The sequence below is a fragment of the Triticum aestivum genome, chromosome 2A, assembly GCF_018294505.1.
Source record: "Triticum aestivum cultivar Chinese Spring chromosome 2A, IWGSC CS RefSeq v2.1, whole genome shotgun sequence".
NCBI classification, from domain to species: Eukaryota; Viridiplantae; Streptophyta; class Magnoliopsida; order Poales; family Poaceae; genus Triticum; species Triticum aestivum.
Window position 1 is genome coordinate 243,360,302 of NC_057797.1, and position 27,830 is coordinate 243,388,131.

The 27,830-nt window shown below is 46.0% G+C and overlaps 1 protein-coding gene across 3 annotated transcripts; it reads left to right on the forward strand.

The window, feature by feature from the left end:
• Positions 1-293: 293 nt before the first annotated feature.
• Positions 294-21,526, forward strand: LOC123188478 (WD40 repeat-containing protein HOS15). Of its 3 annotated transcripts, none has more exons than XM_044600620.1 (14): positions 294-597; positions 2,274-2,419; positions 2,489-2,831; positions 4,523-4,614; positions 4,713-4,759; positions 5,366-5,513; positions 5,728-5,791; positions 6,035-6,193; positions 6,275-6,396; positions 11,473-11,547; positions 19,684-19,737; positions 19,823-19,896; positions 20,793-20,867; positions 20,955-21,526. In XM_044600620.1, exons 1-14 carry the CDS (start codon positions 537-539, stop codon positions 21,172-21,174), a joined length of 1,680 nt encoding a protein of 559 aa, XP_044456555.1. In that variant the 5' UTR covers positions 294-536; the 3' UTR covers positions 21,175-21,526. The 3 variants fall into 3 exon arrangements, with proteins under 3 accessions (XP_044456555.1, XP_044456556.1, XP_044456557.1); XM_044600621.1 differs by having other exon boundaries at positions 4,532-4,614; XM_044600622.1 differs by lacking the exon at positions 11,473-11,547.
• The last annotated feature ends 6,304 nt before the right edge of the window (positions 21,527-27,830 follow it).

The window sequence follows — 27,830 nt, forward strand, 5'->3', positions numbered from 1 at the left end:
TTATCGGACCGATTAAACGAGAAGGCATCCGGGTCGATCATCGGAGAAGCTGCCCAAAGACATGGGACAACTATAACGCACATGATGACATGATAAATATACTACTGTGTGCATAATAGGGTGATCAAGCGATCTGATGCGTTGGCACGCAGAATCCGATGACTGATGAGCTTAAATCTACTGTTTTTTTCTTAATTCAGAACGTTCTATATGACGGTTGATAAATAAAATAACCATGTACAAATAATTCTTAGTAGGAGTATAATACTAGTATAAAGCTGGCGTAACGGCGTTGGACTATTGGGTGAGGAGTTGCGGAGTTCGCGGCTGTGGAGCACTTCCGAACAAGCCCTAGAGCCAGAAGAGTAATTTCATATTTGCATCCCGCTCCGCTTCATCCCCGGTTTCGCCCATCGATTTCCTTGCCTCGTCCCCTCTCCGTCTCTCTCTCACATCTTCCTTCTTCCCGACCCCCGACCGCATCACCGCGCGCTGCGCGCCCGCTACATCCGGCGGCGCTCTCGCGTTGGCCGACGATGGGAGCGATAACCTCGGCGGAGCTCAACTTCCTCGTCTTCCGCTACCTACAGGAGTCCGGTCCGTAACTAGACCCATTCCTTCCTTCCACGTTTTTATTTGGTTATTAGGTCGAGAGAATCTGGCATGCTTTGCGCAGATTTAGGGGTTAGGGGCCTTTGTGCTGCAGATGGCGAGATTTTTGTGGATTCGCGTGTTACATAGGAAAATAGGGATCTGGTAATGCTGAATGCTGCATATGATGCGTCTAGAGCTTGTGTTTTGCGACTTTTAGATTGGGATTGTGGTTTCAGGTTTTGCAATGCTATTTCTCTTATTAATTACCTTTTAGTTTTCATTCCTTTTCAGATTAGGGTTTTAGATAGCTTTGCCCATAGTGGAACTTAATCGATTAGTTTCAGGAAATTAATTGTGCTTTTGGTGCTAATTCGTCCACCTCCGCGGCAGTATTGGTTTTACTGACCTCAAATGCAGAAATTCATACAATCCCTCAGAAGACAAAACCATCGATATAGTGCTATCGGTTGTTTCTTATTTGGGTTTGTTGATTTCTTTAAGCACCTGTTACTCATCGGTGCATTGTGGGGACGGTTTAATGCTGGGATTTCTGAACATTTTTCTTTCGAGATTGTATTTCTGAACTTTTTTCTTTTGATATTGTATTTCTGAACTTTGTCCAGCTTGTCATGCTCTACTGTGCAGCTGTTTGTTACTCCCTCTGTTCCATAATTTGAACTAAAACCACGACAATAGTTATGGAACGAAGGGAGTGTTATTCTTTAGGATATTTTTTTGTACCCTTCTAGAATTGCTGGCATATGTAGTTATTATATGGTTGAACACATGGTTTTCTGTTCTCATTGATAAGGCCATGTTTGGTTCACGGGAAAACGACAGAAAAAGCAAAGGAATACTGTTCACATGGGGAATTTTCCCTTTGTGCCGTTTGATTCATGGGAACGGCCATAGGAATTTTACAGGATAGGGACGCGTTTCCCATACTTACTAAGAAATTCTTAAAAATTGCAAACATCCACTCCCGTTTCTTTTTTGGCTCTCCGCTTAAGACCGAGGCACTGCAACCTCCGTAGCAGTGGCTCACTTGGCGCCATGGAGCCCTTCGAAGAGACAGGGGAATGAAGTCACGGAGTGCAAGAAAGTTCCAGGAGTCGTAGGCCAGCTATGCATGGAGGGGCTCCGTGAATTATGTAAATGGTATTGTGGCAACAAGCTGGACATGGTACTGGCAGAGGTTTGTGTGCTGGGCGCCATTGTGAAGAGGGAGGAGAGGGGGTGGTGGTGGTGGTGGTGGTGTTCTGTTGAGCCACGGTGAAGATAAAAAGCTTGATGAACTGAGGATGAGGATAAGAATGATGTATCGTGTGGTGGAGAAATAACATGTTTTCTTTTCTTAAAGCATGCCCGCGATTGTTGTTTGGTGTATATATATGCAGGGAGCCAAGGAGTACCATTCGTTAGCTCACTGAAGTATGAGCTTAAGATTTAATTATTTTCCCTATAGTTTCTTAATGTGGTGTTTACAATTATGCAAGTACTTCATGTGCACAAATCCTTTGTTTCACTTTCCCGCTTGTGATATTTTCCTGTGTTTTTGCAATCCTCTGTTTTGAATCTGGATTCCTTCCCTATTCTTGTATTTTTTTTTGCTATTCCTGTTTTTGAATTCCTGCATTCCAAACGGGGCCTAACTGTGTCTCTTCCAACTAACTTTCCAGGTTTTGTTCATGCTGCATTTACTTTAGGGTATGAAGCAGGGATACATAAAGGTGGGATAGATGGAAATATTGTCCCTCCTGGTGCTCTTATCACTATCGTGCAGAAAGGCCTCCAGTACATAGAATTAGAAGCAAATACTGATGAAGTAAGTATGTTTATCTCATACTTCTAGTGTGGCTGATGTATGGTACATCATGCACTTTTCTTGTTTCAGAATGATCAAGAAGTTGAGAAGGATTTTGCTCTTCTGGAACCTCTTGAAATCATCACAAAAGATGTTGAAGAGTTGCAACAGATTGTGAAGAAGAGGAAAAGGGGGAGGCTTCAAATTGATTGTGACAAGGACAAGGGGAAAGCGAAAGAGTGCATCGAGGAGCATGAACATCGTCTTGGTGGTGAACGGGAGCGAGAGCGCCATGACAAAGAAAAAGACCAAGAGATGGAAAGAGATAGAACTGAAAGAGACAAGGTGCAAGAGAAAGAGAAGGAAAGGGAAAAACAACACACAGATCATATTGATAAGGTTAAGCACGAAGAGGATCCCCTTGCCAGTGGAGGTAATTTATTTTTAGCTGTTCCGTTCCCATTCTACCACTCCTTTTTGCAATATATTTTAGCTAAGTATTAGTAAAACTCAAATGACTATATGCTGGATTATTTCTGGCCCATGTATAATGCTTCATAACTATAATTGATTTATGCTGTTGTTTCCTAATTTTGGTGAGCACTGTTTAAATGATAGGGCTAGCAAGTTTTCACGTGATGCAATAATTTTACAGTTCTTGGTGTAAACAAGTAAACATTGTGACACAGCATGCAAAATATTTTTAAAGAGTAACTCAGCATGCAAAATATATATGTAGGAATGATATGGTAAGCGTTAGTGTAGAATGGGGTATTGTACACCCCTAGTAAAATTGTGTATGGAATTTAGTAGTTTTGGATTAGTGTAGTAAAACAGTGGCCTGGATAGTAAAAAGATTAATCAAAAGTCACTACATTTTTGTACACCATTTTACTAGGGTTGTAGAATAGCTATTCTACACTCGTGGCATCTTTTAGGTTTGTCATTGATTAGTCTTTCATTTGTCTAATTGCACTGAGACTAGTCCATTACCACCTGATGACTTTGTACTGCATACTACACTTAAACCTGACTAATCATGCCTGATGCCCATGATTAGTACTGCATGCTACACTTAAAGCTGACTAATCATGCCTGATGCCCATGATGAAAAAAAAGGGCAACCCGGTGCATGTAGCCCCCGCTTGTGCAGGGTCCGGGGAAGGGTCCGACCACTTTGGGTCTATTGTATGCAGCCTTTCCCTACATTTCTGGAAGAGGCTGTTTCCGGACTTGATGCTTTACCACTGCGCCAAGGCTCCCCTTCTTGATGCCCATGATGAGTAGTAACAAAATTAAAAGTTGATACTGTGTATGCATCCTTTTTTTTGCGTTCATGGGGCATTTTGGTTTTGGGGAATCTACATCTTACTCACCAACCAATATCTTTTTGGTATTATAAATAGTTAGGAAGCTATAGCATTTTCATACATCTAAGGTTAAATTAGAAGGTTAACTATTCATGAAGTGACGTTTTGATACCCCTGCTCAGCTGGATCCATATTAGTGTGAGCATTACCATGGTTCATTAATTGAATCCCAATAGAGGGCAGACCTTTCAACGGAGATAGCATGGGGTGGTATAGTCGGGGGGGGGGGGGGGGGTTAATAGATAGCAACCGGGTGGTAAAAAATCCGCGTTAATATATGTATGCATATATTCTAAATGTCAGATGTAGGGGCTGAAATAGCTGATATATTCTGCAAATACTGGTACCCACACAAATGACACTGACTCAACTTCGTGATCCAAAATAGGCTTTCTGATCTATTCCACCATGATTTTCTATTCGTAGTTCCTGATATGTATCCATACAATAACTCTATTATCGCCGTCGCATGGACGTTGGAGCTGATTTAGGACAATGTCCCCTTTCTTGGACATATCATCCATCTTATTAAAATAAGATGATACTAATGTAACTCTAGGAGTAACAGTTTCTGACTTATGATTTAAAGCAAGCAGTAGCCCCCTGTGAATTTACTTTTTCTTGGTATCTCAGTTTCTGTATTAGCGTTTCAGAGAGCTTCCCGTTATATCATGTCTCAATATGTTTTAAATTTAGTTGTGTGGAGGACCAGGGCCTTATTCATCGTACTATTGTATTGTCTACTGATATGTAGTTACCTCAGGTCCTAAACCAATGGATGTAAGTACAACTTCTCATGAAATTTTTAGTGCGGATGTAACCGTTTTGGAAGGACACAGTTCAGAGGTTAGTAGGTTCTTCTAGTGCTTAGATGTTTTTCACTGTCAAATAGATTCATCAACCCTCTTATAACTTCCTGTTTCTCTTGCATTCGTTTGCTTTAGGTTTTTGCTTGTGCATGGAGTCCAGCTGGTTCTCTTCTAGCTTCTGGGTGGGTCATCTGCTCTATTGTATAGATAGTTGTGTTCTTGTATTGACTTGTAGTTGTAGCCCCCTCACGCGTTCAGTTTTATCATGGCATCAAATTGCCAAGTAATTTATATGTTAATAATTATAGTATCCGTTGTTTTGATTATTCTTTTTGCCCAAGTCTTTTTGAGATGCATGCTGAGTTCCTGATTGCAGCATGACCTGTCAAGATCGAACGAGTGGAGATCTCCTTTCGTTGTAATATCTGGCTTCTCAAATTCAAACCTGATAATTTGCATTTTTCTTTCATATACTCATTCTATCCCTTGGCGCAGTGGTAAAGCTGCTGCCTTGTGACCATGAGGTCATGGGTTCAAGTCCTGGAAACAGCCTCTTACAGAAATGTAGGGAAAGGCTGCGTACTATAGACCCAAAGTGGTCGGACCCTTCCCTGGACCCTGCGCAAGCGGGAGTACATGCACCAGGTTGCCCTTTTTTTTTTATACTCATTCTATCCCATCCCTCATCGTATTTGTGAATCTCTAGTCTATATTTGCCTTCTTGTAGTTACAAAGTTGTTTATTGTATGCATCCTCGTTGAGTTATACTGCTATTTTGTTCTTGCTAGGTCAGGAGACTCAACTGCTAGAATTTGGACAATTCCTGATGGTCCATGTGGTTCCATTCAATCCTCTCCTGCAAGTGTTCATGTTTTGAAACATTTTAAGGGTAGGACCAACGAGAAGAGCAAGGATGTCACCACACTTGACTGGAATGTAGGTTCCTTGATGCTGTATACTTTTCTATTCATAATTCCTTATTTGCGAATTGTGTTTTGGTCAAAATTAATCTAGATTACAATGTTGTATTGGCAGCCACATCTATTTTGGCCAACTTGTTCATTTTTTCATTATCCAATGCCACCTTTCACCTCTAGGTTCATTACTAAGCCATGTTATCTTGTAAAATTTGGCCTGTCATCCATGCCAGGGGGAAGGAACACTATTAGCCACGGGCTCCTATGATGGCCAGGCAAGAATATGGAGTAGGGACGGTAAGAAGTCACTATCTTGTGTGTGTGGGTGTGCGTGCACAGTGTGTGTTAGCCTTTGCCTTAAACTCTGTTTAATAGACATCGATAATAAATTATTTTCCCTAATATGGGCTGGGTCAATAATTTCATCTTACCCGAACAAGAGTTGTCAGAACTTGGATGGGCCTTAAAGCATGGTCATAGTGTGCCTCCTGCTGATTTTGTGCATTCTTTCATTCTTATCTATCTGAACGAATATTTCAGGAGAGTTAAAGCAGACTTTATTCAAACACAAGGGACCTATATTTTCTTTGAAATGGAATAGGAAAGGTGATTTTCTTCTAAGTGGCAGCGTAGACAAAACTGCTATTGTCTGGGATACAAAGACATGGGAGTGCAAGCAGCAATTTGAATTTCATTCAGGTATAGTTTGCATGGTCCAGTTGTCTTTGACATGACAAAATGTGTAGCACAGAAACTAACTTGTCCTCGTTCTTCATGTAGCTCCAACACTAGATGTTGATTGGCGAAACAACAACTCTTTTGCAACATGCTCAACTGATAACATGATCTATGTTTGCAAGATTGGGGATCCACGCCCAGTTAAAACATTCAGTGGCCATCAAGTAAGATTTCTTAAACATGACATGCTATTTTGCAATGTGCTAGCGAAGTGCCTGTGTGTTGCTACAGAACACAATGAATGGGCGTATAGAGGCATTGATCAAAGGCATTCACCTTTGGCTCACAACAAATGTCGGTGTCTTTCTCCCGCTTCCACCCTCTCCTGCAAACTAGTATAACGCCCGTGCGTTGCCACGGGCTCTTCAAAATTTATAATCAGTATCTTTCATTTATCATCCCCTCATATTGGGTGATTATGGGGTGCTCTAATTAGAAACACAACAATCAAATATTAGGAAATTTCACCGAACGAACAACAACGAATAATACGATATCTATCAAACGAATAAAATGAGGTCATATTTTTGGTCCGTCATGCACTTCTGTTGAAAAGTGCCTATCCCTTTTAGAATCAACCCACTGTTTGCTCGCACGCAAAAAAAATACATCTCTAAAGTGGGGAACCGATCGGTGCCAAAAAGAACTCAAACTCCTATCCAATCTCGACTTCGTGCTCTTCCACTTCCATTGATAAAGATGGGACGTCAAGGGTTTCATCATGATGACCTCGAGCAGCCGCCGACATCCCTCCCCACATCTACCCCTACCCCCTGCTGCCGCTTGCACTGTCCTTGCTCCTCGAGGGAGCTAGGGACACAATGTTCTCTAGGATGGGCATGACCAGATCCACGAGGAGGCCACATTCTTCCATGGGAACCCAACCAAGCACACCACCCTCCGCAACCATCCAATCCCAGCCTAACAAAGTCAAGACCCGCCATCGATCCACAAATCAGGCTCGCCGCATCCAGGTTCACTGCAAGTCTGCGACGAGTCTGTAGTCGACATCTTGACTTTGGCTATCCCCGCGGAAGAATCATCGGATCCTGCTTACTTTTACCATCACTTCGTCTCTTCCCAAGGCAGCGACACCACCCAGCCAATCACCACCACCGCTTGCGGCTTGCCTACATAAAATCATGAGAAATCCCCACGGCGGTGCTGTAAGATCACCTTGGCGACCTCGACAGTGACCGACTGGTCTAAGATCTAAGCTAGCCGCTCTTTGTAGAAACCAATAGAAGTAGGCATGTGACTCAGATTTGTTCTTTGGTGTGCATGCGTTTCTTGCTGCCCACCAGCTCTTGTCTATAATTCGCCTATCTCTGTACCAGCTCTTGGTCTACAACTCGCCTATCTCCATGCTCGAGACGACCAAGCTCGATGCGCAAGCCGCATACGTCTGCTAGACCTATATCCAGGCCCTATGATTTTTGGATCACTGGCACTATGGGTGCCAGGACCGGAGTCGCCCTCATCCACCAAGTGGATCAAGGAGGCCCACCACCTAGACTCTACATCGCAACATTTTGTGTTTTCCTATAAAAAGTAAAGAACCTTCTTTAATAAACGTAAATATAACCTTTTGGTTTTATAGTCTCAACTTTCCTACACTCCAATACCAGAAGGATTTCTTGGTTTTATTTAATGACCTTCTTGAATGTCATTCACTTAGAAAGGTAGTAATACAATCTGTAATATTAAGGCAAATTATTAGTCATATTAAAGTGAAAGGCCCTATAGGAGTCAAAGCATGACTTTTATGGTTATACTGTAATTTGCAAGATCTGAGATTTATGCAAGTGTACAATTAGAGAAGAGCCAATTAAATAGATTTTTCACATTCAGAATAGTACGATTAGCAGTAGCACTTCAATTTTTTCATGTTTGATCAGCTTGCTAGGTGGTTATCACTAAGCATGTTGGAACGATGAGCATAACCTAACTTAGTTCAGTACGTGTTGCTGCAAATTAGTTCAGTACGTACGAAGCTGTTGCTAATTTCAATGCCTGGCTGTTGCAAGTTTCTAATGAAAAAGTACTTCAGGTCAAAGGTCAGGGAATATACACTTTTGTTATCATGGTTGTTTCCTTATAGTGAACAACTTTGATCACCACTTCAACAGCTACTATCTATAAGAAGACATTAGCTAAGTAGATATAGGCAAAGAAAGCATGTAGGCAAAACCAGAATTAAAAACATCCTTCTCAATGGAGCTCGTGCAGTTCGGAAGACCCTAATCATCGATGAGGGACCCCTCCGATGGTAGCATGGCGTGACAATTGCCGTCAATGACGACACCCAAAGTACCTTGCACAATCCATCGATCCAGTTCGGAACAATCAAGCACATACCTTGCAAAGTGATGTGGATCTGAAGCAGAGGTGGGAAGGTAAAGGCTCAGGTGAGGTGGAATGAGACGTTGATATAGAAGTGAACGCATGAGAATAAGGCGGTGCCCAGGATGGATCTCCATCGGAGGAGGCCGGATCCGCTGGGGAGGAGGTCGCTGTAGTACCTGCCATCTGTGCGATGGATCACGGGGCTGGCAGGCAGGGGGAGGGGATAGGAGGGAGCGGGTGGGCTAGAGCGCAGATGGCGGGTGCCTCCGACGACGGCTGGGAAGGATGGTGGAGGAGGTGGATGAGGATGGCGGCGGCGGCGTCTGCGGTTGCGCCTCGTCCGCAGCCGTGCTGGTGGTGGTCGATGCGAGAGCCGGATGGCGTCGGCCAGAATCAGGCAGGGGCGACAAAGATTTAGAGGAGAGAGAGAATGGAGGCGATGAGCGATGGGAGGAAGGGCCATCGGCGATTGGGGTGGCCTCAGATCCGCCCTCCGTGGCCGCCTATTTCATGGGACGAACACCCGTGCTCACTGTCGGGCTCGCCTTCGGCCGCTGCCTCGCCCACATTCACGACGTAGAGCCCCTTCCTCCGATCCCATTTGCCAGGGAGGCAGCGCCATCCTTCATCGCAGAGAACGAGTCCACACCGAGATCCCAACCAGATCGTGATTGCGCCTCCCCAAACCGCAGCGGCACATCCCACTCCATCAACGACCAACCTATATGAGGCGGAGGGTCAGTGTAGGACGCGAGCGCCGTCACCATGGACGTGGGGGACGCCGTAGGTGGGAAGGAGGCGGCGACGGCGTCTGTGTCAGGAAGATCGCACGACGGCAGCGGCGTTTACTCGAGGGGATCGAGAGGAGCTGCGTTTGGTGCCGGGTGGGTTCTTTGGTGCGTGCGTGGGGCTGGAGATTGTGATAGGTGATCAGGTGAGGGCGTGCCATACCTGGATCGATAGCCTTACCATACCTGGTGGTAATTTAAATTTATTACCATATTCGATATTTCCCGAGTTATGGCCTTACCATACCTGGATTGATAGCCTTTGGGGTAATTTAAATTTATTACCATATAATTACCATATTCAAAATTTCCTGAGTTATGACCTTACCATACCTGGATTGATTTATTACTATATGTGGATTAATTATGATTTATTACTATATGATTTATTACCATACGTGGATAGCCTTACCATACCTGGTGGTAATTTAAATTTATTACCATATTCGATATTTCCCGAGTTATGGCCTTACCATACCTGGATTGATAGCCTTTGGGGTAATTTAAATTTATTACCATATAATTACCATATTCAAAATTTCCTGAGTTATGACCTTACCATACCTGGATTGATTTATTACTATACGTGGATTAATTATAATTGATTACCATAAATACGTTGGGTATTGCCGGTCAGACGAGAAAAGAGAAAAACCGGTGGGAGGGGCTGGTGGGAGGTGGGACGAAGAAAAACCGGTTGAAAATAAACCGGTTGAAAATAAACCGGTTGAAAGTGGGGGGGACTATTCAACCAATTCGTCCATTAGGAGTAGAGATGCTATGCACCCTTTTGATCCTCTTTCTCCTCACAGCGTCTCCTTATCTACCCTTATAACAGAAGAAGACAAAGAATTGTCATCCTCCTCCCTTCATCCCTACCTGCCCATCTCTCGGCTCTGCCATTGTATCACCACTCTGCTCCGCCATTGTCATGCAAATCGCTTTAGCAGATAGAATAATTTGATCTTTTTCATGTCTGAATAGAACATCCCGAGAATAAAAGAAAGTTCAAGACCTTTAGTTATTTTCCAATATATCACAGGGTACTTTATGAAGGCTCATTCAAACTATAAAAATGCTTTTCATTTCTAGTACAAACTTGAAATATAGCCGATAGTTGATAACATCACATCGTGTTAGTTCTCAAACAATTTGGCCAATCAGGTGATAAAGAACAGAGATAAATCTTTTCCTGCATCTTTGGCACCTACCATCCAGCTGAACCCAAAGTTCCACGACAAGCTGTGCGTAGGCATCGTGAACCCCGGAGTAGGTCTTTATATGACCGTGTCGTGGAGTGCAGTATCGCTCAAATCCCACACCTCGCCCGACAAGGAGGATGGTATCAACTTGGGATGGCTGTGGCACCATGGTAGACTCACCAGTCGGTGCAGACCGACTCCACCAAGTTCTGTCAGCTGCAAGGTGACCCATCTAGAGGATATCGTGCTCCGGCAGCAGTGAGCACGGAGAAGGTCACCCTCCGGCCATGGCAAGCTTGGGATAGTCCAGATTAGTCTCCGACGAGTGGGGAGCCACATGAGGCCATAGGGATTCTGTGGATGGTGGAGGGAGGCTGCGGCTGGGTATGCTGGTTCATGGGGTTGTTGTAAAGATAGGCTTCTTGGGGTTCGAACTGTGCGAAATTCTTTCTGTGTTGCGTGTGCCTTTTCTTGGCTTGATCCTTACAACCAAAAAACTGATGTGGAAATTCTCAATAGTATTCTTCCGCAGTTAGTAAGTTCCCCAAAGTATGAATATTATATTATATCAAATGAAAATCATTTCATGTTGGTGGGTTAGTTTTACAAGTCATCCTTTTTTCCCCTTCATATTCTAGAATAACTGATCAATTAATTCCATCTCTTCACCATTTTGTTTGGATGACTATCTTCATTTGTCCATACATAAATTGCTTGGCTAGATAATTTTAGATGCTACCGGGAATTATTGAGTATAATCACTGAGCAGCTATTAGTTATATAGCTTCATAATGTTTGTCCTAATAAGTTACAGTACCATTCTTGTCCATGAAAATATAATTAATATTTTTTTACTTAAAAAGTATTGGCGTAGTAGCCACCTGACTATAAATACACTGTCCAGAGTGAAGTTAATGCTATCAAGTGGGATCCAACTGGTTCTTTGTTGGCTTCTTGTTCTGATGATTGGACTGCAAAGGTATCATCTTGCTTTCTGTACAGTAGTTAATAGTTTTTCTAGTTCTTGCATCATTGTGTACAAGACATCACGAACTAATAATTCAGGCTCCCTGTCGGCTGTTTTGTTTTGGTTATTTTTTCATTGTCTTGCTATTGAGTAATGTATTACTGTATGTTACCTTGCATTTTCCATTTTTTCCTAGATGTATAAGTATCTCAACTGTCTATTTGAGTGAAACAAACACCTACAGCCATTAAACTATTTGGGACGGTGCAATTTTGTGCTTTAACTCTGAAAATACTCATTTAAGTTAACAAACTTGTCTATATGGTGCACAGTCCTAAATACACGAGGCCTCCGTAACACATATCTGCTAGCACCGGTCCACTAGTTTACTCGTTGGGGTGTAAGTAGGGGATTGGAAACTGTAAAAAAGCCTCAAGTCTTCCATCAATTTTAGGAAGCTGAGGAGCAACTGATGCAAAGGACGACGAGCTTACCTTTACAGGCCTGCATGCCTGCCCCCTCGTGGAGGTGATGTTCGTGGACAGCGGTATGGTGATGTAGGTTTGCCTGGCCGTGACAGATGTTGCATGAGAGCCTGGCATATGGAAACATGCTTGCATCGAGAGATGAGAGCATGGCTAGGGTTCGTCAAAGCAAGGACTTGTCTTCTTGTACGCCCCCTTTGCCATGTCCTTGGTCACATCCGCCATCTTGCTGTTGATCACGATGACAACAAAGTATCCTGATGACAGCTCTAGCAGGTTCGGATAGGCAAGGTGCGCGAAAACTCAGAGCTCTCGAAAATAGAGGGATTCTGATAGTGAGCCTATGACAACGAGATTGTCACACCTTGCATGTTGTGACAACGAGTGTGATGGCTTAGACTCTCGAAACTGGAGGATGTGGTGGTGGTACTAACGCCACTGTGTTACTAGGTAGGAGGAGAAGAACGGTGGCGGAGAGTAGCGTGGAGACATTGGGGTTGGCCACAAGGTTGTTTGTTCGTGGGGTTATGGGCCATGAACTTCTGGAGAACGTGAACTGCGCGTCTTCGTGCTCTTTGCATGATTACTTGTCTTGGGGGGTGGGGGTGGGGGCATGGTTTTCGAGTCGCGACTCATGCGAGTCGCTTTGGAGCAGCGACTCGGAAGAAGTCGAGCCTGTGTTGTGACAGCTGAGTCGACCATATTTTTGCGACTCATAGACTAGTCGTCGACTAGTCGCGACTAGTCGAGCGACTCGAAATCCATGGGTGGGGGTGGGGTGGTGTTGAATAAAAGATATCAAAAATTAATCCTTTCTAGTGGGAAGGATTTAAACTAAGTACCCCTAGTTGCATGCAAGTCTATAAATTAAGAGCGGAAGCAAAGTTTGCAATAAGTGAAGTAGTAAGGGGAAGAGATCGCACACAGGTGATCTTACCTGAGGTTTGGATTGTTGGTGCAATCTTACTCATTGGCGGAGGTTTGTATACAAAATCCTACAACCACAAAGGTCTTGGCTCGCTATGCCACCAAGGGCCTAGTCCACCTATTCCACCATGGCAACCACAAAGGGAGCCTCACTTGTGGTAGATTTTCACACAAAGAGACGCTCTCTAGTCCTTTACAAACTTCCTGACTCTTTCACACATGAAGGCTCTCAAGGACTCTAAGAGCATCTCCACTAGGCCCCCAAGAAGCCCCCCAGGAGCACTTTTCTACCCCCGGCGACGAAAAACCTCTCCACTCACGCCCCCAAAGCCTTGTTTTTCGCCGGAGTTGATTAAAGTTGCGCCCGGCGATCCCACCCCAAACCCAGCCCCCCGGGGGGCAGCTAGGGACGCCGGCGCTGGTCTTTTTGCCTCAAATGGCCCACCTGCAGCCTCTCTTCCGTCGCTTTCTCCTCCCGCCCCGCCTTCTCTCTCCCGTCGCTTTCTCCCCTGCCCTGCCCCGCTTTCTCTCGCCAGCGGGGACCACGTCCGCCGCCCCCGCCTCCTCCGCCCCGCCCGCCTCCTCGCCGCCCCGCCTCCTCCTCGCGCTTGCTGGCCGCCCGGCCTCCTCCTCCGCCACGCCCCGCCCCGCCTCCTCCCGCAGGCGCTCGCTGGCCGCCCCGCCTCCTCCTCCAAGCGGCGCGCCACGGGGAGCTAGGGGGAGTGGAAGCGCGGTCTGCGGCTCCGCCTCACCGGCTGCCTCCCCTACATCTCACAGGCGGCCGCGCAGGGCAAGCCGCCCAAGGAGTGCTCGCCAGCCACACCAGCGTCGCCTGCCTCGACCAGGCCGCGCGCCGCGCCCGCGAGCGTCGCCTCTCCTGCGCCGCGACTCGGCCCGGGCGGCCGCGTGCCGTGACTGGAACACCGGTGTGGCGGGCCCTCCTCTTGCCGTCGCTGGCCGCGGCGGGGGCACTGGGCATCGGTGCTCTTCCTCATGGCCGCCTCCGAGGTCCTCCTCGTCTGCCTCGGCCTCCTCGCGCTGTTCCCGCGCTTGGCGCTGCTTCGCCGGCTCGTTGCTGCCTGGGAGGCCAACGACTGGAAGAAATTTCGGTCCCAGACTAATATTCTCGCCGGCAGTCCCCCAAGCGGCGAAAAAAATGCCTCCTGGGGGGCTCAACGGCTGGAGATGCTCTAACCATCTAGGAGGCGCACACCCTCCAGGAGCAACAAGTGTTGGGATTTAGGTCTAACCGTCTAAGAGCATCTCCACTCGCGCCCCCAATAGGCCCCCCCAGGACGCGTTTTTTCCCGTCAGCGCTCCGCTGCTAGAAAGGCCATTTCCCCGCCGGAAAGAGAGGGTTTCGCCGCGGCAGCCTCCATCCCGCTCCTGGGCGAGCTGTCCAGCGCTCCGGCCACGCAGGCGGGGGATACCGGCGGCTGCGCACCCACCACGACCGCCAGGTGTTCGGTGATTTGCCTGTTCGGCGATGGACTCCGACGACGAGGAGGCGTTTGCGGCGCTGCTGGAGGAGGAAGACGAGGCCGACACCCAGGACGAAGAGCACCTCATGATCCTCGCCGCTCTGGCCAGCCTGTTCGTGAGCAATGCAAAGCCGCGGCGAGGTGGCTCGGCGCCGGGCCGCCATAAGAGCAAGCAGAGGCATCAACTGGAGGGCTATTGCTTGCTCTACGCCGACTACTTCGCGGATGCTCCACTGCACGGCGAGAAAGTATTTCGGCGCCGTTATCGGATGAGCCGAAAGCTCTTCCTTAGGATTGTGGATGCCATCCAGGAGTTCGGCAACTACTTCATTTGCAAGAAGGATTGCATCGGCACAGTTGGATTCTCCTCACTCCAGAAGTGCACGACAACTATGAGGATGCTTGCATACGGAGCTCCCGGAGATATACTAGAAGACCATGGACGCATGGCCAAGTCCACCACCATTGAGTGTTTGTACAAGTTCTGCAGGGCAGTGGTGGCAGTGTTTGGACCACAATACTTGCGATCACCCAATTCTGAAGACACCGCTCGGATCCCAGCACAGAATGCAGCAAGAGGATTTCCTGGGATGCTTGGAAGCATGCACTGCATGCATTGGGCATGGAAAAACTGTCCATTTGCTTGGCAGGGGATGTACAAACGCGCCAAAGGAGCTTGCAGTGTGGTACTTGAGGCAGTGGCCACACAAGACCTCTGGATTTGGCACTCCTTTGGTATGCCAGGAATTCACAATGACATTAACGTACTGCAGTGCTCGAATGTCTTTGCCAAGCTTGTTGAAGGTCATGCTCCTCCGGTGAACTTCGACGTCAATGGGCGCCACTACAAGGGATACTACCTGGGGTGAATAGTCCTACCAAAATCCAAGGACAGATCACCTACTTGGTGAAGACTTTGGTCTAGGATCTGTTCTTGGATTTCAAACCAAAGTACTTTGCTTGTGCCCCTCTTCATAGTATGGTTGTCCTACACTCAGTGTGAATCACTGGGTTCACCAAAAGCCTAGAAAGTACATACTACAAGGCACAAGCTTGAGTTAGGGTCACCATTGATATTCCACTTATAGGCAAGGACTCGTTTAAGAAAATTAGTCCTTATAGCCAACGAGTCCCTGAAATACACTCATTGAAATCATTGGTCCTCTGACTCTCAAATGGTTGCCATAAATCACCAAAACCAGTAGGGTATCTTGGAGATGCACTTTCACAAAGCAAGGCCACTTGAATGAACTCCCCAACAAGATCTTCAATCAAAGCTCAAGAACCCATGGATCTATCTCTCAAGAATCAAAGATAGGTTTACATTACAGCACGAGAGGTGAAATGCAAAGCAAAGGGCTTTCTCAACGAGAGAGAAGAGGGTGGGGGTGGGGTGGGGGGGTGCCTCCACAACTTCGTCCATAAAGCCTCCTCCCCCACTCAAGGTATGTGAGGGTCAGTTTATAAAAAAGGTGAAAATCTGATCGTTTGAATAGAAGCACATACCAGGACAGGTTCAGTGTTCAAATCTAGAGCCCTGGAATTGTCCCGTTGACGCCGCCTCCTCGCAGCGCCGCTTCTTCTTACTCGAACGGAGGTGGAAGAAGAAGAACAGTGGACACAAGATTTTCCGGCCGGCGCACGAACGCCGCCACGGGCGCACGAACACCCCAATCCTTTTCTTCCTTATAGTGGCTACATGGCTACACACGAGTCCCCCTACAAGCAGTACACAGGGGCTTCTTTTATACCCGACTGCACACAAGCCAGCGGCCACATCCACACACGCACGCACCGGTCACTACCACATGAGCCGGCCACTAACCAACTAACTAACTTATCCATGCATAACTAGATAACCAAGTAGCAACACTAACTACTTCTATCTACATGCACACTCAACAGTCCACGACCGCACAAGCTGCGCCACGATCCACATGCAGTGCCCAACTACTCGGTCCACCCTGCTGCTCCACACGGACGACTCGGCCATCACCATGTGCATGGCTTATTGCCAACACTCACCTCCTAAGCCATGACATCGCCGCCGTCGAAGTTGTTGCAGCTCTCGTCGTTGTCGTCGTCACAACCGTGACCCAGCCCGCGGACCCGACCCGGCATCAACGCGGTCGCACCGTGCTTCGTCACGACCCCGGCGACATACGCCGAGCTCCTTCTTCGCCGCCGACACACGCCTGGCGTCCCTCTGCGTCCCACACGTCCCGCGCGCACCCGACGCGCCCGATGAGCCCGACCGCACCAAACGCTCACCGCGCGCCTCTTCCGCGTCTGCCATGGCAGCCGCCAGCGACAAACGCCGGAAGGATGTAGCCGAACTCGAGCACGGACTCGAGCACAACGGCGACATACGCCTCCTCCCAACGTCAACCGCACGCTCGTACGCGCGCCCGCGGTCCCGACGTGCCAGACGTGCCCGACGCGTCCAATGCGCACCCATAACACGCACCGGTCGCGCCGAGCTCGCCGCCACGGCTTATTGCCCTGCACATGCCGCCATGACGCTGTGTGTCGTTGGAGCCGCCACCACGCAGGTCCTCCGCGGCCTCCTTACCATGCCGCCGCAGCCACCGCGGCCTCCTTGCCGCGTCGCGCACCTCCATAGACCGACACACGGCCCGGAGCTTCACCGCGCAGCCGCCGACGAACGCCGCCACCGCCGGCACGCCTCCGGCAAGGGGACGACACCCAAGATGAACCAGCTTATGATACCAATTGTTGACGCCGCCTCCTCGCAGCGCCGCTTCTTCTTACTCGAACGGAGGTGGAAGAAGAAGAACAGTGGACACAAGATTTTTCGGCCGGCGCACGAACGCCGCCACGGGCGCACGAACACCCCAATCCTTTTCTTCCTTACAGTGGCTACATGGCTACACACGGGTCCCCCTACAAGCAGTACACAGGGGCTTCTTTTATACCCGACTGCACACACAAGCCAGCGGCCACATCCACACACGCACGCACCGGCCACTACCACATGAGCCGGCCACTAACCAACTAACAAACTAGTCTACATGCACGCCCATATCCATGATGACCGGCTGCTTCACAGCTTGTGTAGCTAACTAACTTATCCATGCATAACTAGATAACCAAGTAGCAGCACTAACTACTTCTATCTACATGCACACTCAACAGTCCACGACCGCACAAGCTGCGCCACGATCCACATGCAGCGCCCAACTACTCGGTCCACCCTGCTGCTCCACACGGATGACTCGGCCATCACCATGTGCATGGCTTATTGCAAACATGTCCAAAGTTCTTGGAGGTACCGGACTGTCCAGAAGCATCTTTGATTTCAGGGGTGCCAGACAAAAGATTTCTTAGAGGTACCGGGACTAGCAGAGTACCCTATGGAAATGAGCTTGGCAGAAATGGTTAACTCCCAGTTCACTATAGCTCAGGAGCACAAAACCTATACTGGAACAACTGGCTGGAGCAAACTATAACCGCTCAAGAATGCCAAATAAGAAATAGCTCGGAGGTACTGGAGCTAACAGAGGTAGTTATAAAACACAGAAAAGCTTTGTTCTGGATGGAACCTTGGAAAATCGCCAGTTTGCTCAGCAGAACTCTCACAACTAACCTGGCTAGGTTCCACCGTCCGACTGGTCTGGAGCTATTGGGAGAGAGTAAAATGAGATGGATTAAAGAATTTGAAGTTGAAATCTTAGGGAGCGCCTGTAGTTATTATATAAGGTGTTCATCCCTAGATCTTTTGCATTTGACCCTCTTGATAGCACGGTTGTCCTTGGATTCAATGTGGAATCTTCGATCCACCAAAATCCTGGGAAATTGCAACCTAACTAAGAGCCTTGGGCTACAATCCACTTACCAAATGGACTAAACCTGAAATATACTTAATTGAATGTCTTTTCATCAATCACCAAAACCCACAGGGGGGATATATGCACTTTCAACGATGCCATGCGAGGAACCTCGAGATTGATGCTGCCATCAGCAGGTGCTAAAACAAAATGCTGAAATCAAAGCATTGAAGAAGACCCATGCCACAGTTGTGACCCGTGAATACTCAGCAACATGGGAGATAGTGATCATCTCCATATTGTAGTTAAATGATCAAATTTAAAAATTGGAATTGATGCTAGGATTTAACATCAGCGTACCTGACAGCATGAGTCAACAGTCTTCACGTGTATGCGCTTGCAAGCTATGGACGATGCGGTGTTTGCTCGGAGCCTCGGATGCGGAGGCAAAAGCACGAGCACACATAGGTGACGAATTGGCAAGTGTTTCGTGGGAGAGGCTTTAAGTTTGGTGGAGACAGATAGGTCTTTTCTGGTGGACCAGAACTTAGTGATACTGATGGTGAAGATGGAGGGGTTTGGTGCATATTTTGATCTCCACATACCCCCCCCCCCCCCCCCCCCCCCCCGCCGTCTAGTTTTAGTGGACCAGGCTGCCAGGTACATGCCATGTCAGCGGGGGATATAAAATTGGTCAAACTTTATGAAGTTTTGACTTTAGATAAAACTAATATACGAAGATATGGAGGGAGTAGGACCATATGTGCAGCGCAGCACATAAATAAGTTTGTTGACCCAGGTGAGCATTTTCCGGGTTAAGGGACCAAATTGTACCGCTAGTTTAATGGTTGTAGGTGTATTTCACTCTCTAAAGTTGTAATTTGATGGCCTGTTGTGATTATATGGTTTTTGCCGAGTAAAGCTAAGCATTTTCTCAGTATATACATGGCACCAGTTGTACAACGTGTCTAATGAAAAAACACAACCTGGTTTACCAGTACAGAATATTTTGTTAGTTAACCTAAATAATTCTTATTTTCTGTTGCTGATGTCTCAAATGATTCTATCTACTTACAGTTTTAAAATATCAAGTTATAATCGCTCCACAATAACAGGCAAGAAATGAGAAACATAATTTGAGTCTGAAAGTTCAAAATTATAGGGCCATACAGTCATAAATGACAGGCGCCAGGATGGCAGAGAAAATAATGCCCGAATCGGAAGTTCGCATTATGCATTGAGTTGTGCTTTTGCACCAGATGTCTCGCCGTAATTCAGTATACATTTCTCATTGTAATTATAGGTGGTTTATGTAACCATATGGATTCACAGTAGCCACTGACGTGGACATGCTTTTTGTGTGGCTCAAGTTGCTATATTTGTTCACACTTCACAGAAGCTGACCGTGCGGAGGTGCTTTGTCTTTTTTTCGTAATGAAGTGTTCCTTTTTCTTTTTCCTTTGTCAGATATGGAGTGTGAAGCAGGACAAATGTGTATATGATTTTAAAGAGCATACCAAGGTTTGTCAAATAATCGTTATCCTTGCTTGATCCCTTGAGTTTTCTAAAACTGTCTCCTCTTATCTGCTCAACTGTCTTTTTGCAGGAAATATACACTATTAGATGGAGCCCCACAGGTCCAGGAACAAATAATCCCAATCAACAGCTGCTTTTGGCAAGGTATAATTTGGCATTAGCTCAGAGCCTTTAAAGACAAATAATGCCTTTGTATTTTCATTTCTGACAGTTCACTGTTGTTGGGTCAACTGACCGACCTGTTCTAACATGTATTCCTGACGTTTGAAACTTTGAATTATGTGCAGCCTTCAGTGAGTAACCTTGACCAGTTAATCCTGCATGAATTAGTAATAATAAAATTAAACATTGTAAAAATATTTTTAATGAAAAATCTCGTGTTACAATTCTGTCTAACAAATTCATTTAGTCTATTAATCAGTGGTCAAATATTGTAAAGTTTGACTGAACATTTTCTGGGACATCATGTATTTTGGAACAGAGGTAGTATATCGTAGGAAACTTGATAGTTGCAGTACATTGCAAAGTGGTTGTTCAGTAAGTTCGCTCTCTCTTACCTGCAATGATATCCACTACAATTTTGGAAATTATCGATGGGTAGTGTGTTGGGTGATTAGTTGTTCTCAGCGTCTACTGTAATCTAGTATTAATGCTTCCTTTGTATGATATGGCACACTAGGCCTCGCTTCAGCGAGAACATATCATCTTGTAAGTGGATAGCCAGCGGTAACAAATTAGCTCATGCCAAATCATGATTTGTACGGAACATGTTTATAGTCCAAGATGATATTATTTCAGCGTCAACTCGTGTTGTAGGCAAGTTCTTGGTCAATGTTTATTTCGGTACAAACTCCTAGTTCACCATTCAGTGGTTTCAGTCTCGGTTTGATAGCGTTGTTTATCCCTTGTGTACAAGATAGTTGGTAAACTAGCAGAATTAGGTATCCGCATTAGGTTCCTTGCTTCTGAGGACAATTTTGCTACCCCAGCAGGTTGCTTGTGTTTATCAGTAATGATGGATTATTTTGTTTTATATGCAGTGCATCGTTTGATTCATCTATCAAGCTATGGGAAGTTGAGCAAGGACACCTTCTGTACAGCTTGGCTGGCCATAGGTACTGATACTAAGGGAAGAAAATTATCGTGAGTTACTGTGTCACACATAGAATGCTAAATTCTTGTCAATTTACAAATGATTACAGGCAGCCAGTTTATTCTGTGGCCTTTAGCCCTGATGGCGAGTACCTGGCTAGTGGGTCGCTGGATCAAAGCCTACATATATGGTCCGTCAAAGAAGGCAGGATCCTGAAGACCTTCAGAGGGAGCGGTGGCATTTTTGAAGTGTGCTGGAACAAAGAAGGCAGCAAGATAGCAGCTTGCTTCTCCAACAATACTGTCTGCGTCATGGATTTCAGGATGTAGTTTCAGCAGAAGATGTACATGTATCAAGCTACATGGCTAGAATATATGTTCTTCCCATTGTTGGGAAATTGTTAGTCTACTCTAGGTTTTGGATTTAGCTTCCCAGCTGATGTACAGTAGGACCTGACCGTAGTACCTTGTAGGGCACAAGCCTCACAAAAGAGCATGTACGGCGCGTTGACATGATGATGTTACTGTGTTGGTGTTGTAGTATGGAGATATTGTGGTGCAATCAAATCATTTGACTTAGGTGATATAGATTAAGATGGCTACAAGTTTATTGGAACATATAGATATTAATGATAATGTCTTGTCAGGATGTATTTTACATGAATATTTGTAGGAATCTGATCATACAAGTAATTGAAACAGTTCAGAGGTGGGTGGAGAAACAGCTCAAAAGCATACTTTCTGTGCTTTTAGAGGATCTAAATCAGTCTTCATTCTTTCAAAGCCCATCGCAGTAAATATGTAAATCCTTTTCATAGAAATTAGTTACTATGATAATGTATATAGCCTGTTTCATCAATGTTGACACTATCTTTGAGATTCATGTGAGAAGCCAAATCAAAGAAATTTGCTATTAGCTTTGCTCCTCGTTCGCTGCTAGCCCTTCGTCGTTTGCCGCCCAGTCCTTGCTGGGTTCCACGTTGCCGGTATGGCCAAGACCAGAGCGAGGGAAGAGCTTGTGCCCCCAGCAGGACCTGCCCGTTGCCGGGGTTCGGCTTCCCCCTCCACAGTTTCGTGCGTGGGCTGCTGCGCTTCCGTGGCTACCAACTGCATCATATTCCGCCTAACGGAGTCCTTCACATAGCCAATTTCATTACTTTCTGTGAATGTTTCCTCGGAATGGCTCCTCACTTTGAGTTGTTCTGGTACTTCTTCCGAGTTTACGTTCAGACGAACGGGGATGTCGTGTCGACCTTGGGGGAGCTATCCTGCAGCCAGTGGCGAATGCAGAAATAATTTTCAGGTGTGGCGGAGCTTATGAAGGAGAAAAGCATGTAAAATGCAATTGACCAAAAACTGTCTAGAATATTAGATATATAAATACTTTGTGTTTTGCAAATACAACTAAAATACAAATTTAAGTACCATATTTTATTATCCTGCATGTACTCGTGCTTTGTTCGGCGGAGTTTTGCATCATCCCCACCGGCTACGTATTTGTAGGACCAGGTCCATATCCAGCACGTAGGTGTACTAGTGCATTCGGTTCAAATTTAGGTGTGGCAGCTGCCAGGCCTTGCCAGATAGCTGGCTCCGCCACTGCCTGCAGCTGCGCCCCAACACCAACCTCTTTGCCACAGACCTCCCAAAATTTGTTAGGGAATGTCATAAGCCTTGATTCTGTGTTTTTGGGTTTGGAGACAACTTGCCCGTCTTCGTGAACGAACACCCGTAGAAGTTGGGTACCGGGCTCCATTGAACCAACTGTCACCGTGAGGCCAAGGCTTTGGCTGACGCCACAACCCATTTGTAGGAGGCCGAGTTGAAGGGAGGCCACATTATCAAGACATGGGTGGACCACCGCGTCCTCCCTCTACAAGCTTGGCCGTCCCCGATGTACATGTACACGGGAGCAGCAGACCTGTCGCGGGTGTCGCAAGACGAGCTGGGCCGGAAGAAGTTGATCGCCATCTTTGCACCTTGATCGAGCCAAAAACGATCAAGGAGTCCAAGGTCGCGCCATTGAGGCCTTCAGTGCGAACCACCCATGGAGCCAAGTAAGTGTCAAAAACTTTGAGTTCTTCCTTATCTGGAGCTCAGGGCTTTATCCTCGGCGTACCATCCATTCTTGTTGTGCAGAAGTTTGTGGCCTTCGAGGCATACCACTCGGAGCCCCATTGATGGTGAAGGTGGTGGACACGGCCATGTCTTCATTGATGGAGGCCACCCTTTTTTAGTCTGAGAAGGTTAGGGGCGCACCCTCCAAAAGGCGAAAGAAAATGCCTAAGGAGGCCTCAGATGAGGAAGAAGATCCAGGACCGAGGCCTCCGATGACGGTGATGTTACTAACTCCCCCGAGGATGATGCTGCTGAAACAACGACCTCCACTTAGGAGCACAACAGTGACGATGGTGAAGATGACGACGACGAGGAAGAGGTTGATCAAGGGACTATCGGTGCATGATTGTGAGCACTTGCAACACAACGGAGCAGGAGACTGCTCCCTTTTTTTGGTTCGGTAGGCGGTGCGGTGAACACATATGTTGCTATGACCTCTGGCTGGTGAGAAATCTAGAGACGAGGAGGTTTTACCCAGGTGAGGGCCGCATTGCATATAATACCCTACTCCTGCTTGCTTTGGTGGTTTGAGTGGTGGATGAGTACAATGGTGGATAAGTACAATGTGGGTAGTGCTGCAAGTCTCGGGAAGGGAGTTGGCAGATCTTCTGAGTGTCTATCTTATTTTTGACCTAGGGTTTTCCCCTTAGGACGAGTCCCTCGTTTACCTCTCTGTCCCCCCTCATTGCCGTAGCTTGGTCCTCCTTTTATATGCCAAGGGGTTACCACATTTGCTACAGACGACACTTGGGATATCGAAATTACAGAACTAGTACTATACCTACCACATTAAATGCGAGGGCAGGTGTTGAAAGCGTAGGTTATCTCCCAAAGGGGGGGTGTTGAATGGGAGACTTTTAGAAATTCGTCAAACTCTGAGGAATTTGACGAAGATCAGAGTGGAGAAATAGAAACACAAGGGAAACTAAGTCATCACAGAATTAGAGTGCATGCAATCAGGATACGTAAGAGTGAAGAACATGCAATCATACAATCATACAAGCATGAAGAATATGAACTGAGGAAATGAAAGATAGCATGATGAAATTCTTTAGTTCAAATTTGTCAGAGCATAGACCACAAATTCTTCAGCAGCAGAATGAAGTAAGAGAGGGTAAGGAATTTGAAACCAGGTTGGCTCGGTGAAGACAATGCAATTTGGTAGACCAGTTCCAGTTGCTACATCAATTGTATGTCTGGTTGAGGCAGCTAAGTCACAACTTAGAGGACACACAATCCTCACCGTATTCCTCTTGAGCTAAGGTCACTTAGTCCTCGCCCAATCACTCGTGGTAATTCTTCAAGGTAGACTTCCAAAACCTTCACAGACTTGTTCACCGGCACACCATAATGACTCTTGGTGTACTTAGAACTTGACGCCTAACCGTCTGGAAGAATGACAGTCTTCAAAGGTAACTGGTGTCGGATCACATAGATCAATCTCTTTACTGATGCTCAATCACTTTGCTATGGGGTTTTCCTCACTTAGGATTCTCTGAAAGTCGTGAGAGGATGGGTTGCTCTCAAATGACAAGTGTTAAGTTCTCTCGAAGCAGCCAACCAACAAGTGGTTGGGGGGGGCTATTTATAGCCAGGGGGCAACCTGACATGAATTTTCATAAATGCTCTTCTCTGATTCGACCGTTGTTAGGATAAGGATCCACTCAACAGCTGGCCCGCAGCATAGCAACGGTTGGATATTGAACTCTCAAATTCGTCGGGGCACTCAATTTCCTCACTTTTAGGCAGTTTGCACTGCTGAACTCCTAACTCCTCAGTCTGATCAAATTCGCCAGCGACCAGATGAACTTTGTCACTATCGCTCGCAAATGCGTCAGCTGTTCTGGAGATTTCCAAAGGCTTCACTCGAAGCGGCTAGTGTAGTACAGGTTTTGAGTAAGTATGAGCATCACTTTGGAAATGTGAAGTATGTTTCACCTAGACCCCCTTTAACAGTACGGTTTTTCCTATGACTCAAAGAAGAATAAAAGAAACTATGAAAACAAAAGTCTTCAAGCTTCAAAGTCTTCACATCAATTTCTTCAAAGGCCGTACCAATTTCATCACCAAATTCTTCACTTGAAGAAATCCATTTTAGGGGTCATCTTCCATGTCTTCATGGACTCTGTTTCCTATGTATGCTCACAAACACATTAGATCCTCAACCTATTTGTCTTCAATACTCCAAAACCACTATGGGGGCACCTGATGCACTTAAATTCTCCCCCGTTTTGGTAATTGATGACAAATTGGTTAGGCTTTCAAGGGAGTAAAAATAATTGAAATGGAAGTACAGACTTTGAAGAAATTGGTTACAAGATATTGAGGAACTCCCTCTGAAGATGTGCATATGAGGAATTTGCTTTGGATTGCAAATGCACAGGGCAGGTTGAAATTGTGGAGATCTCTCCCTATATCTTGGAATCCAATCATGCATGATCATATGATATTTGAAGAATATGAATGCATGATGAAAATTGGTGTCTGACAAAATTGTGCATGCATGAGCAGACATATTTAAGATCAGAGCATGCGTATCAAATGTAGCAAAAGAGTCAGACTACCAACAGTTATTAAGCTATAGCTCATCAAAGAGGAAATCCAATAAAGTCAAGAGTTGCAACTTAAGCAAAAAACAACCCATATATCGACCCGCTTGAATACTAACTCAAACTTCTCCCCCTTTGTCATCAAATGACCAAAAGGAGACAAAGCTGAGGACTAACGCCCCTAAAGAATATGATGGAGAAGTCGAGGGAGCGCCATCGTTGTTGGGGTCACGTGATGCAGAAGGACCAGCTGTAATGTCTTCAACAACTTCATTTTCATTAGTTGTGCACAATGAAGACTCTAAACCTGACACCATAGGAGGAACTTGGGTTTTCTTGAACTTCTTCCTTGGCAGTTCAGCCCAGTCAAAGTTCATTTAGAAATCCACAGCAGCAAGTTCTTCATCTATTTTGTGGTGTGAAAGGATGACCCAAGTGTAATAAAAAATCTCATGGACATAGCATCTGTTCTTGCAGACGACGTTATGCGTCACTATCATATTGGCTTGAACAACAACAAATTGATGCTTAACCCATCCGTGATTTTTGTCAACTTTATGATGAAGGCTTATGCGCAATTCACGGTCAGTCATGACACGTGGTGCTTCAGGTGAAGAAGATGGCCTTAAGGCTTTTGCAGCTGTATCCTGGCTAGCAGATTCATCAACATTGGAGCTGGAGATAGGCTGACGGAATTGTCCATTAAGGGGACGAATTCCTTCATCAATGATGGCATTTCCCTTGCCAGGTACTGTGGACAGAGTGCTTTGAAGAATTTCAACTTCAGGCAAATAACTCAAATGATTTTGACGATCGGCCTTGTAGTGGATTGAAGACCGGAATCTGATGAATCTCATAATCCATGGTGCGTACGATTTCAATTCAAAAGGTAACAGTGCCATAGTGACCAAAGTCTTTAGGAAGAAATCATGAATGTTGATGGGCGTTCCATGAATTATGTGGAACAACAAGTTCTTCATAACTCCCACAACTTCTTCAGTATTGGAATTGTGTCCTTTGATTGGACTGAGGATTTTGGCCAGAATGCGGTATACTGTCTTTGGATCATAGAGCAAATCCTTCACTAGGAAGGTTGTCCGTGGAGCATTTTCTTCAGCCATAGGCTTCATCAGCACTTGCATCAGATGGTCAGGCAGCTCAGGTTCTTCATAGATTTTCCTTGCTTCTTCTTGGGGTGGACCATCTAGAAGAGCATGAAGAATTTTGTCAATAGGTGCTTTGTAGTGAGTGTCTTCACTCATCCAGTCCAGAGCCCATGTAGTAGTGTCGCCAACATTGCCAGAAAAATGTACAATAGTGTAGAATTGAAGAATTAGCTCTTGATTCCAATCGCAGACGTCGGTGCAGAAGTTGAGTAGACCAGCATCATGAACAACATCCATAACTAGCCGGAAGCAGGGAATTGACTCCATATCCACATGAGGAATATGGTGATGCAGGAATATCTTTTTCTTGTAAAATAGCAAAGAAGCATAATAGTTCATCTGGGTCCTTGTCCAGAAGCATAGACGCCTAATCTTGGGTGAGTCATATGGGGACTCACCAACAAAAAAAATCTTCTCTTTGAAGAATATGACATTATCAAGCTGTGGCTGCCCGAGGACTCTGCCAATCTTTGGCATCACAGGTATAGGTTGGAGGTTGTGATTCTTTGGACGTACAAAAACACTGGTCATTGGGACCCAGTGGAATCATTTGGATCAGTCACAACAAGAGCTCAAGCAACTTCCTCAGCTGTGGTAGTAGGAACCGTGTCTGTGCCAACTGAAGGAATTGAGTCTGCACGTGAAGGAGATGTATTGACGACATCAACCATTGGCTCATCTTGAGTAATTTCATCAACTTCTGCAACTGCAATTTCTCCAGGAATGCTTTGAAGTGATGGTTGTCTTTCCTCAGAGCCGGTGTGTATTTCTTCAGTGCACACGCTCGACTGAGGCTCTATAGTAAGGGGAGTGGTGACTGGTGAATTTGGGTGAGCTGCTTCCCAAAATTCATCATGAAGAACTGGCGTTGTAGCACCATCAATATCCATGTCCTCTTCAGTTTCTTCACTACTCCTAGATGAAGTAGAATCATGTTCTTCAATCAGCAGAACCCATGAGGGCTTCCATGACGAAACTTGGTGAAGTGAAGCATCTTCTTCCACTTCAATTTCCTCATCCACTTGCTCTGTGGTAGCAGCAGAGTTGTTTTCATCATCATCTTCACCAGCCTGAGGGATTTAATAGTCCACCCCATATGGAACAATCTGAAGATCATCTGATGCAGGATCAGGGGGCGCTGATGAGATAGGAA